Genomic DNA, 13,444 nt, shown 5'->3' on the forward strand with positions numbered 1-13,444 from the left:
AATAACCTTCCACCCTCCACTTACGTGTACCCATGGAAGTATGGAGGGTTTAGCAAAAAGTTTGAGCATGATCATTGGTGAGCTTTAGAGTTTTACCGAATTTGTAAGTTCAGTAGAAGACTGGATACAGAAGACTTATTGATGACTGTAACTGAGTTCCACCCTGGCGAGTTGTCCTATAAATAGGACTTTCAGTGAACTAGCGACCTACACTAAGAAAATATTAGGTCTGACCTGAAATAATCTAATAACAATTTCTTATAACTACATTAAAAGCCTGGAAAATATCCATGGATATGGAGAAATGCTGAAAATATAGCCATGTTAGAGGTGCACTAGGTATCAGCAAATGAAAATAGAGAGAATGCAAAAAACTACATATGGCACTGAAATTGACATGGTCTCAAAACATTTGTGGGTCTTTTTTTTATTAAAGGACACTATATTTAGTGATCTTCCATTGAACAGATCAACACTACTTGGCTCAATACTTTTCCAGCCTGTTAAATTGTGCGCCTTACAAGAGCTCCACCATGGAGACCCATCTTTGATTATGTTCATTACTTTGATTTCCTGTTCCCAATATCTCAGCAAAAATCACCATGCTATAAATTTAGTCATACAGTGGAGCTCTGTCCAGACTTCATCACCCTATTGATCATAATCTCACAACACCTGTAAGCGTAAAATGGAAGGTGGGCTTTTGTAGAATTTCAGAACTCTAATTTGTTTATGTTGATTGAATCTGGATATGCACACATGACATCATGCGATGAATCCTCGTTCTACCACACTTCACATGTTTTGGAACATTTTCTGGGGAACAAGGTCATAATCCTCCAGGTCATATCGTGCACGATCCTTACCCACCTGCAATCCCTAACACTGTCAGGCAGCAATACATAGTTCCTTGAATACAAGAAGACTAAAAAAAAACTAAGACACCGTTGTTTAACAGCTGGACATCATCTCATAAACATGGTACGAACCCTGCTAAGATAGGCATGGTCACAGGATATTTGCTCATCCATCATGGTAACCTTCTTCTCCAAGGACATAATTCTGTGGGTATGCAAGACAGCTCAGGGAGTTAAAACCACAGGACACCACTACCTTCTCATGTTTGTGTTTTGCTCATGAAAACTTCTTACTGTCGAATTGTTGAATCCAATTTTTGGGCCATCTCTGTTGTCTTATATTGCTCCGGATCTTCTTGGAAACACACCATACCATCCTTTTGATTGATAGTAGCAAAAATTTCTCCATCCTGGATCTGCCATCAATAACACAACAAATTTGCTTCTCATACAGTCCCCCTTCTACATTTACAGTGTTGAATAAACAAGCTCACACAAACGACACATACCATACGCAGGATGTATAACTCTGCTTCCTTTGGGCTTTCTAGTTGAACGGAATCAGCAATATCTTGAAGAGAAAGAGTCACAAAAGTTTGTGTTAATCGCTGTATATTCCGCTTGTATAAAGAAGAAATCACTTGCTTTGCCAAGCCCAGATTGCTATCCTGCACCAAAAAAGTGCTCATGTATAAAACCCAGGATTCTGAAAAACAACGAGAAAATCACATCACAAGCAGGAACTGTTAAATGCCCGATGATGAAACAGCAAAGTCATTTCCTTTTGTCAATGACTAAAGATGCTTGCAAACTCAAAACCGCAATTAGGAAAAAAAAGTACAGTCAAGTGCAATGCATAAACAGTGCAGATTCAAGTCAAACATAATATGAGCAATGTCTACATACATTCAATTAAAGCCAACACCAGAACTCAGCTTGTCAAAGATTGTGATACCCTTTTAGGACATTGAAGCATGTTTGTACAGCAACTTCTGACATCTGTGCATGGGAACCTGACTTTGAGCCAAGTGCAGATCATTTCACATCTAAGATGCATATCCATCCCATTGTTTGGCAGGCAGCTTCACACTAAGCCTAGTTAACACCCACAGTACCCAGCATGGCAGACCGGCCTGTCTCTCCTCAAGGAACTCCCAATCCTTCACCCTAGACATGCCAATGTGAAGGAATGCGTTGAGGAGCTTCAGCACACCATGCTCAAAACCTGCTTGCAATATGAAGCTGCATGGCTGGCATCAAGCATGTTTTTGTGCTGGCAGCTGCCACATTTAGGAGGCTATTCTGCCAGGCCAACACTCTTCATGATTCAGCTAGGGGATGATTGATTGTTCTGAGGACAGACATAGCCAACTGAATTGCTAGCTGCATTGTTCAACTGCCAACACCAAAGACTATGGACTGTTCTGAAGGGAGTAGAATAGGACTTGCATGTGCCTGGCCAAGGGAATGGAATCATTTTTCCTTCCTTGATGTGGAATCCTTCAACCAAAGAGTTTGCTTCATCTTCTTCACAATATGCACCAAACCTTGCTAGCAAGTGGAGGTTGGATTGGTGACTTTGAATATCTTCTACATGGAGGATCTTGTAATCACTAGGAGCCAAAATGAGTGGAGGCAGTTGACTTCTTTAGACTTTGACTTCACTAAAGCTGCCCACCTAAGTAGGTAGGCATGCTCATGCATGGTAATTCACTAAAGCTGCCCACCTAAAGAGGTAGGCATGCTCATGCATGGTAATAAGGACCAACACACCACACATTCAGCCTTTTGGGTGAACCTTTATAGGGTGGGCAGTGAGATAGCTAAGTGTGTCTTCTAACTTCACCAAAGTGTTTTGGCTAGCCTACCTGAATAGGTAGACATGTGCTCATGCATGGTGACGTGTAAGCACTGACAGAAGCCACACATTTGGGTATAATAGAGTCAGTGAGCATGGTGACTATGTTTCATATCATTGCTGTGTTTACACCGCTGTAGCATGCAATGTCACATGCCTGCCATCTAGCGCCTTTCAAAAATAGGACTTTCTGGTAATTGGACTGCCTTTCTTGGTCAAATATGAGAAATAACCCCAACTGGAGTTTCATCTTTACTTAGCCTACTCCCATTGCTGGATTTACACATTCTTTTTTTTGTCCACTATCCATGTAGGGGTTTACGCCAAATGTCTGATGTCCACATTAGGTTGCGACATCAAATGTCCTTTTGCCTACCGTCAATAGTCGGGTTTAATGCCTGGACACCACCATCCTAAAAGGATTCAGACTCTTTTGAAATTCAACCATGAAAGAGTTTAGGCTAACTGTCGACTACCCACATTGAATTTAGACATTAAAGTCTCTATATTTCCAATCAAACCTTCTGTTACAGCAACCAACAGTTAGAGTTGTGGTTTAGTAGACTACACGGGATCCTATGTAGTGGAATCTCAATTGTTGAGCTCTTTTAAGTTTTCAGTTTTCTGAGTGATGTAATTAGCCACATTTTATTTTACAAAAAAGAAATTGATGAAATCAATGGTCAAAATCAGCTCCGTGGAAACCACATCGCTTAGCCTAACCTAGATGTGATGGCATCCTTGATCATTTAAAAGATGAAAGTGCATGCACCCTTGGCTTTTCAAGATGTAAACATGTTTATAATGCTTGCCTTTGTCAAGACTCTACTATCTACACCAGTTGAAGGGCCCTCTACAAAGAATATAGGCTCTTTAAATGCTTGGATAATGCCATTCTCTCAGCTGAAAGAAAAACTTTATAAATGATGCTTCATGTGGCATGCAAAACGAATTCCACCTTTGGAAGTAATAACACAACTGAATGGAGATTTACTTTTGATGGCTGAGCTAAGAAGCAGACCTACACTACAAAATGCAACGGTGTTTAATTGACCATTATAAGATATGAAAACAACTCTCAAAGGTCCATGATAAGAACTTGTGCTGTAGATTAGATTGCGCCTTTTATTACTAACAGAGATTTCTATGTAGAATACCATCATGCTCAAGTTCTTGAGCCAGAACCCATGCTCAAGTCATTGAGCTGCTACTCCAAACCACTAATGTTGCAAGAGCCATTATGTCTCCACTCATAACCAAACACCTCACCTCCACCTACCCTGCCAGCTTCACTTCCAAACCTAAGATAGATAACAGCCATCAGGCAGTCAATGAGTACAGGCTATATGAATTCCAATTAGTTCACACCGCTCAGTCATGAGATGCCTAGCAGGGTGGACAAGAGTCTCTTCAATCCTCCATCCTGCCCATGAACTCTCTGTTGCCTTCGATGAGAACCGGTCACAATTTCGAACTCTTGAAACCTTGCGATTTTTTTACTGCTGATGGCTGCCCTCCCATGGATAGTCCTTCTATTTTGAGGACCTACTGATTTTTTAAGGGGCATTACAATTTTCAAGGTCATTATTTTTTATCTTTCCAGATGCTAAGAGGCTTCAACATTCCCTGAATTTCTCGTAATTGTAATCTAGGGTTTCTCGAGACACCTAGGAAAAATCCTAGGTAGAGGTGCATGAGAGCTAGATTTTGGGACCCATTTTAAAGCGTTTGAGCCTATTCTTGGAACGGAAAAGTGGCCAGGAGGCGTCAAGGACCAAATTTTCATGCAAAATTGAACGGTGGAGGATGGTTGAGCTAAATTTTTCCTAAGTGGATTTCGACGCCAAAAATCCAACGCAAGTCTCCGTTCATCTATCGAAGGTTGTTTGACCCCCAATTTAATCCCTACAAGGTTTAGCACTCTAAAGCAACTATGTGATTCGGAAGCCCGAAAGTGCTCGACGGAGTCAAGATTTATAGATTTTAACATCACAGAGCCAACCGTCCAATTGCATCGCAATTTAAAGTCCTGTTTGCCCCTCCAAATAGGTCATAAACCCTCATGGAGCAATGGGAAAGTGGTTTTTTCAAAGTGGACATTTGATAAATGACATGAAATGAAATGTAAATGAAAAAAACATGTAAATTCTTGCCGACAAGAGAAGGGGGCGTTTTCTGTTTTGCGCCCCGTTTCTGGATGAATTTGTGCCTCTTCAATACACCTGATCAAGAGAGAGAGAGATGGAAGCCTAATCTACATGCCAACAGCAAGATTTTGACTGTAAGCATGTGAAATGTAATCAAAAAAATGAAACTCCGATTTCTTAGACTTTCTCTCTCCTCTCTTCTCTCTTCTCTTGCTGCCCATTCACATGCTTGATTCTATGAGGGGGGGGGGGGGGGGGGGGGGGGGGGGGGGGGGGGGGGTTGATTAAAGATATTGATAGAGTGATAGTGCTGGAGCGCAAAGGATCGTAATTGGGATGTGAAAAAGGGTCAGTGGCCAAGAAAGAGCATCAACGGCCTCCCAACCTTGAAATACGAGTCTCAAAAAGCGTGTTTTTATACGTAAGCGATCATTCTACTTGTTTTATGATAGATTTTGGTTGAAATTGCTTGGGAATGGTTGGCTTTGTTGTTAATGCTATAATTTATCAAAGATGCTGAAAAAAATAAGAAAACTCAATCACATAATAATTTCTACAAAAAACGCAAAACCCGCGACTACACTATTTAAAGAAAAATGGTCAATTTTGGGCTTTTTGTGGTGTTCATGAGGTTCGTGTGGAATTAAAATGATATAAAATTATTTCTCAATACACATTAACAATCCAAACCAAAAAATCAAAAAATATCATATTTATGCATAAATAAATAAAAAATAGAAAAAATAAAAAATATATAAGTTTTTTGCATTCGAAAAAATAAGGAAAAATAAGATTTATGTGTGTGGATGTGTAACATGGCTTGAGCATGAGCGATGAGCCTCAGTTCAACCTTCAGTTCAACCTTGTCTTTGTGTTAAAGTGAAGTCTCTATCGCTTTTATTTTAAAAAAACACACACATAAAAAATACTTCCTACACCTATCAATACATGTATAACCTAAGCGATAGGAAGGAGGGGTTTTGAGGGTGACTAATCGCTGATAAGATTTTGAATTCTGATCTTTTGCTGATACGTGACACATAGGAGGTTTAAGAGGGTCTAGTAGCACGAGAATGCTCGGTGCTAACCCTTAGCAACACAACATTACGTATCGATTAAAATCATTGAAAGAAATGTATTTGCACCTCATAATCCTAATTTTTAAATGATAAAATGATTGAGCACTGTGGTTCATACACAATTGCATTACACGCAATTCATGGTATCATTACTGGATGCATTGCAATTGTATTCATACATATGACCTACGTTGAGTATGTGAGATATTCTAAGCTGTAGGTTTAGACGATCGGTTTCCTTAGGTACTATTTAGTGAGAAAAATATATCTCCTGGAACGTTTGAAAACAAGAGTGAAGTTTATGACGTACGTGCTATTTGTGTTAGCGGCATATCGAGGGGCTAATCCCTGAGGTGTAGGAGAGCCACAATGGGGCTGCGGCATTCAACCAAGAGGTGCCTCCTCTGTTTGTCCTTACCTGGTGTTTTACAACGATATGTGTAGGGACTCCCTCTGAGGAGTATGGGGAAGGCTTAATCGTTGGATTACAATCCAAAACAAACGTGAAATTTACAACAAAAGTTAGGGCAATGTGTCCCTTAGACGCTCCTGGCAACGAGGCCGAGAGGGTATGTTCTTTGAGTGTAGAGATGCTCGGCTAGTGCCTAGAGAGTCAGTGTCAAGCTCATTTTGGGTCCTGACGGGTGGTGCATTTGCCGAGAGCCGCTTATAAGTGGAAGTCCTGGAATCTTGGTTGTCCAGGGACCATTTAGCCAGTTTATGCTAAAGGACACTGAGATTGATTCATTGTTTACTGATAAACACCGTCTAGTTGAAATCCAAAAGCAAGAAAGAGCTAGGCAACATGCCGAGATCTTGAGGAGGTATTCCCCTCAACATAGTAGTCCAATATTCCTACGAGGGAGTGGATGTAGTGGTTCTCGAGCCACAAGTAGTCCATTGGAAGGAGGAAGCTCTAGTACTCCCCTTCCCCCAGTAAGTCAACCTACATCAAGTGTGGTTGTAAGCCCACCTTCATCAAATCCTATTGCAAATCCAATCGTCATTATGGTGCAACCTATCGCAATTCCTGTTGGAACGATGGATTTGCTAACCTTAGGTTTCTCCCTACCCATCTTTAAATGGATTAGTGGAGGAGGATGCGGAGCTCCACATTAGGGAGTTGCAAAAGTTGATGTTTAACTGTCATATCCAGGATGAAGGACATTTAATGACGTTCTTTAATACGACTCTCAAAGGAAAAGCTGCAGTATGGTATCACACCCTAGAGGCCAAAACCATAACCACTATTGATTTATTTTACATAGCCTTTCGAAGGAAATGTACCCCTTAAAGGGGTGGTCCATATTCGCTACATATAATAAATGTGACACATCAAGAGCCACATGAGAATATCCGAGCATATGCTAAGAAGTTAAAAGAGGTCTTTCCCAAATTGCAAGCCTCTATCCCTATCCTAGCAACTGCCAACTGCAATACTTTTTGCATGATTTGGACTTCAATATTCAAGTGCAATTGAGTAGTGTCACCTTGCCGAATATAGACACTGCTATTAGACGAGCAGAGGAAGTAGAATCTTGACTATAAGCGGCCTATGCCTCTAGAACCAATCTTAATGCGGGTCTAGTTCTTGAAAATAATTTAGCATTGACCAATGGAAGTCAAGGGATAGCTATGACTAACTCGAATGGGAGAGAAAGCATAATATAATATGTAACCTTGCTATCAGCTCCTCCCAATGTGACCATACCAATGGCTAGTTAGATGGTTTCACTAAATAATGGAAGTCAAATGATAAATCCTAATGTAGTTCCAATTAATCAGCAATAGCCAACCCATAATCAAGTGGTTAGACCAATGGAACAGCACGTAGATGATCCTAGCTATGAGTCTAGTGCATCGAATGTCCTTGGCGAACTTAAGGATATGATGAAGCACAATATCAACATGATCACCAAATAATATAGGCAAATAGCTGTTGATGTCAATTTTCTTTTAAAACAACAGAATTCGATAGGGATCGACGCCTTGAAGAGGATGCACCTCAAGATTCAATTGTAAATGGTGTGGTGGCCAACATTTTCCTAGGAATTGCCCTAATGTTACATGTGACATATGTGAGAGAAGTCCGGCCATCTAGCCAGTACTTGTTAGAGTAAGATTAGTTCTCTGCAACAGGGGAGTAGACAACCAGATCAAGTCAATCATCGAGCACAAGGGAATAATCTCCAACAGGATGATGGATCAAAGCAAATATTACAAAGAGAGAAAGCTATTGTAGAAGAGTTGCCTAGTGGTAGTGGTGTCACCCTTATTGAAGTTGTGAGTGTTAACAACATTGAAGCTTCTAATTTGCGAGCCATTACAAGAGGCCAAAAGGCTAAAGAAGGCAATAGGGATAATGTAAAACCTACTAAGGCAAACCCTAAATAGGATGATAAAGGAACACAAGTCCTTAACCCTAATGTAGAAGTCGGTCCTCTAAAAGCTGCTAATGGCAAAGCTGACCCTCTAAACGAGTTGCCAAAGAAAAAGGTAAAAGCCAAAAAGGAGACACCAAAGCCAATTCAAAGGCCAAAGGAGAAAATGGTCTAGCAAGAGAAGAGAACCATTGCTAATTATCATGAGTTTGATTTAGCGAGTTCTCTTTGAGACATAAAGCCTAATGTGAACCTCCTGCAATTGATCAAGTTATCTCCAGAGTGCGTAAAGAATTTAAAAATATTCTTTGCATTGGGTATATCGTTGAGCCCTTAGCAATAGCTCGTATGGGAGAGGATTGGTTTGAGCATCTTGAAAATCATTGCCCAAGGGTAGCAACGTATGTTCATGTATTATTAGTGGATCATGCTATTGTAGACACAAGATCCTCCATCAAAATCATGAGTTCGGAATTGATGGAAAGGCTGGGATTAGAAATCTAAAAGCATGCCCCCACAATTCTTTAAATGATTGATGACAGTTTAAGACAACCTAAAGATTACATTACTAAAAACCATGCGACTATTGCAAGTGTGGAATGCACTGTAAACTTTAGGGTTATTCGGTTTGCACGACCGCCAAGCTATCAAGTATTGTTAGAAAGACCATGGATCTTGCGATCCGACTGTTGTCAAGTGAATATACCTACTAGTCATTTGATTTTTGGCAAAGGTGCCAGTTGTGTGGTAGTAGATACATATCCCGAGTCTTCTCAAAGTAAGAGAGCTCATTTATCCTCGTCAAAATTAGATACATTAGAGGAACCATCTGGCAGTGAGACTTCATCAAGCAATGAATCAAAAGAGGGGTCCACTACAGAGGATATATACCAAGTGACGCTAAATGAGCCGATTGAAGCTCAAGATAAAATAAGAGACGCGAATGTGATTGAGCTAGATCTCGGAACGTTGAATGATCCACGACCTATTAAATTAGGGGCTATGCTCAATCTTGAAGAGAGGAGGGACTGTGTCCCTGATCCAAGAATTCCGCAACATCTTTGCTTGGAGTTATAACGAGCTGAGGGGTATTCTCCCCAGTTTGGTTGTGCATACTATTCCTTTGAAGAAATGTAACCGTCCTATGCAACAGAAAAGTGAGACATATACCTTTTGAGCCTAGGGACGAACTATTGGAGAAGTTACAAAAATTGCGTAAGACTGGCTTGATATTTCCTACACAACATACACAATGGTGTTCCCCAGTGGTCATTAGGAAAAAGAATAACAATCAAATCCAGCTTTGTGTAGATTATAGGGAGTTCAATAAACAAACGGTTAAAGATTACTATCCATTGCCAATCATTGATCAGATTTTAGATCAGTTAACGGATAGGGATGTCTATTCATTTATGGACTACTTTACTGGATATAACCAAATAGCTGTTGCAGAGAAAGATAAGCTGAAAACGACATTTATTATTGTATTTGGTACCTTTGCATATCATGTGATGGCATTTGAACTATGCAATGCGCCGGGTTCTTGGCATCGTACAGTTGATAAGACTTTTGGTGATATTTCCCCCAAGGAGCTAAAAATCTTTATCAACGATCAGAGGGCAGCCACCATAAGGAAAATAATGCTGATTATTTTAAAGAAGTGTTTTGAGCATTGCAAACAATTTTGCATTGCTCTTAACCCGAGAAAGTGCATCTTTGGAGTGCCCTATGGACTACTATTGGGTCATGAGGTTAGTTCAACTGGTATTGCGACCAAACCTGAAAAGATAAAGGTTATTGTCGCTATGAGTCCACCACATACTTCTAAAGAAGTGCATAGCTTTCTGTCATCAGTGAGATATTATCGACGATTTACTAATGCACTGCAGAAAGAACGTTGCCATTGACGAATCTATTATCTTTTAACTATCTGTTTGTTTGGAGTGATCCTTGTTAAGTATCCTTCGAGGATATAAAGTAGGAATTAGCAAAAGCACCAGTCCTGAAAGCACCCAAAAGAGGTGAGGTTTTTTATATATTTTCAATAGCCACAATGCATAGCATTAGCTGTTGTTTAGCCCAGATCTCGAAGGATAAATGGTATCATCCAATAGCATTTGCTAGTTGTAAATTGGGAATATCTCAACTTAATTACACATACATGGAGATATTGTACCTTGGGATGGTATTTGCGACCAAAAAGTTTAGGCACTATATTCTCTATGAAAAGGTAGTATTTTATACAAAGGTGGAAGGACTTAGATTGTTGCTAAACAAGTTACAGCCGCCTGATCGCCTAGCGAAATGACTAATTACTTTACAAGAGTTTCATTATGAAATTAAAAGTAAGCCACCAAAGTTGTAAGGCATTGTTGAATGTCTTATGGATTTCGGAGAACCAAAGGAAATCTTGGTTGAAGTTAGTGATATTGAGGGACTATTAAAAATTGATCCGGCTTCCATCCTGGTATGCTACTATAACGCACTATTTATCCACAGGAGAGATTGGAGCCACTTTATCAAAATCAGAGAAGAGGAAAATTAGACTGCAGGCTTTGAAATTTGCCTTGGTTGCAAGAATACTATATCAGTAGGGGGTTGATGATGTTTATTGTCGATGCGTTACGCCTGACGAGGTTCCACTTATCTTGGAAGAGTGCTATGACTTTGCTTGTGGAGGACACTTTGCTAGGTGGTTGACTACACAAAAAGCTTAAAGAGCTAGATATTGGTAGCCGTCCATTTTCCAAGATTCATTTTAGTATATCAAGAGATGTGATATATACCAAAGACATGACAGTAGGGCGAAAAGGAAATGCCCACTGACTCCTATTATGGCTATACTACCATTCGAAAAGTGGAGCATCGATTTTGTGGGTCCTATTACCCCGTTGTCTTCTACACAGAAGAGATATATCATAGTGGCAACTGACTATTTTATGAAGTGGTCAAAAGCACGAGCGACGAAGAAAGACGATGCAAAGGAGACTGCTAGCTTCCTGCTTGAGTAGATTATTTGCCGATTTGGTTCACCAAAGGAATTAGTATTGGACCGTGAAACCCATTTTCTAAATAAGGTGACTGAAACATGGCAAATTAAGCACAATAAGACAACTCCTTATAACCCGCAGGTGAATGGACACGTTGAAAGTACCAATAAATAGCTTGTGGGTATTCTGTCAAAGATAGTATCGGAGAAAAAACAAGACTGGAATGAGAAGTTATATGTGACATTGTGGGCATATAGCACGATGTTTAAACAAGCCACAAGCCACACCCCATTCAAGTTAGTTTATGGGGAGGAGTGCGTATTACCCCTAGAGATTGAGTTATTGACCATAAGATTTGCAATTAACCATTCTTTGCGGGACGAAGATGCACTCTTTGAGCGCTTTACAACTTTAACACACCTAGATGAGCTAAAATTGCAGAGTCTATTACACCTCGAAGTGGCTAAGCATTGGATGAAGCAGTTGCATGATTTAAAAGCAAAGAAATATACTTTTAAGAAAGAGCAATTAGTTTTATACTATAATGCACATAGAAAGCTGTTTCCAAGAAAACTAGAGCCTAAGTGGGATGGTTCCTACAAAATAGTCAGAATAGGAAAAAATAAGTCAACAGCATTACTAGCCGATCTACAAGGAGTGGAGATTAAAAATAAGATTAATCTTAATAAGATTAACCTTATTATTTCTAAATGCATTAATGAGAATTATGCCTTGCAAGTCCATGCTTGGCTGATCTCGAACCTGCAAGAGAAAACATTGGTTGATGGGGCACCTAATTTCTTACCTGGAACAAGAGAATGGATCATTTGTTTAGGAAATCAAAGTCTTTTGTCATCATTGCTTACAAATTATGACAAGTATCCTTGTTATATTCAATGAAAAAGGTGGGATGGAGCCTTCGGCACATCCTCTAAACATGCTAAATTTTGATTATCATAATTACGAGTAGAGGTGGCAATGGCTAGATGTGTGAACCCATCATGGACGTATACATTATACTTTGATGGAGCATCCAAGGGTCCCAACAAGAAAGGGAGTATAGGCGTGGTTATTAGGAATCTCCGACGTAGAATCATGATGAAATTAGTTGTCTACCTTGGGGCAAGCTTTACTAATAATATGGCAGAGTACAAAGCTTTGATTATGGGATTGAACATTGCAAAGAAGAGCGGTATTCGCCAATTGTTAGTAAAAGGGGATTCTCGTTTGGTTTTAAACCAACTGAATGGAATGTACAGAGTACGGAGCCCTATTCTTCATATGTACTATCATGCTGCCATAAACCTGATCAATGACTTTGAGAGTGTCTTGTCAGCTAATTCCACAACATTGGAATCAGTTTGCTAATTCATTAGCCAACTATGTATACGAAGAAAATCTCTTTTTCAAATGTGATCCTAGTTTGGATATATTTATTGATGACGAGATAGGATTCAGTCGGTTATGGGGACTTTTATTAGAAAATGCTCTATATGGCAAGCGATGGTTAGTATGGGTGATGCAAAGAGTATCTGAGACCCATTTGCCGTTATTATCTTGGATCCATAGGTTGGTCAAACAACACTTTATGCGTACGCCTCTTGCTATCTATGCAGGAGCTATGGATCACAATTTAATGTATTTACTTTAGGGCTTGGAGTCCAAATTTCTCCTTGGGATGGAGCGTCTCATTGTCTATCAATGTTAGTCCAAGGAGGGTTTTCTATGAGTTACATTGCTATATTCCTTTAGGCCAAGAGGGCCGAGTTTTAGATGTGGAATGTTATATCTCTTTAGGCCAAGAGGACCAGTTCGTTTGTTGTGAAATGTTATATCTCGTTAGGCCAAGAGGACCCTGTGATTGTTTAGTGCGGGTGCTTTTAATTGGTTTTTGTTTTAGTGTTGTACCAAACAGGTTCAACGGAGTGCTTGGAGAAAGCCTTTGTTGCGTGGGAGCTTCTGATGGCCAATCTGGGCGATGGCATCGCCTTTCTAAGCTTTTCCCATTAAGATACTTATATATATGTATTTTTGGGAGTTTTATTTTATTTTATTGGGGACCGACAAGTCATGGCATGAAGTCCCAAGGTTTAGTTAGGTATGTCTGGGGAGGAGGTTCAAGCAATTGGCCA

General features: G+C 39.9%; 1 protein-coding gene across 2 annotated transcripts in view; it reads right to left on the reverse strand.

The window, feature by feature from the left end:
* Nucleotides 1-382: 382 nt before the first annotated feature.
* COP13 (Proteasome component (PCI) domain protein) overlaps nucleotides 383-13,444 on the reverse strand; it is a 77,048-nt gene continuing 63,986 nt past the window's right edge. For both annotated transcript variants that reach the window (XM_087667604.1, XM_087667605.1), the window contains exons 8-11: nucleotides 1,367-1,525; nucleotides 1,152-1,273; nucleotides 990-1,062; nucleotides 383-870 (exon numbers count right to left, since the gene is read on the reverse strand). In XM_087667604.1, coding sequence (XP_087523730.1) covers nucleotides 796-870; nucleotides 990-1,062; nucleotides 1,152-1,273; nucleotides 1,367-1,525 — 429 coding nt within the window. In that variant the 3' untranslated portion in view covers nucleotides 383-795. The remainder of the gene's footprint in view (nucleotides 871-989; nucleotides 1,063-1,151; nucleotides 1,274-1,366; nucleotides 1,526-13,444) is intronic.

Source organism: Lygodium microphyllum, chromosome 26 (genome assembly GCF_053477565.2).
Source record: "Lygodium microphyllum isolate KBCC chromosome 26, Lygodium_microphyllum_v1.1.10, whole genome shotgun sequence".
NCBI lineage: Eukaryota > Viridiplantae > Streptophyta > Polypodiopsida > Schizaeales > Lygodiaceae > Lygodium > Lygodium microphyllum.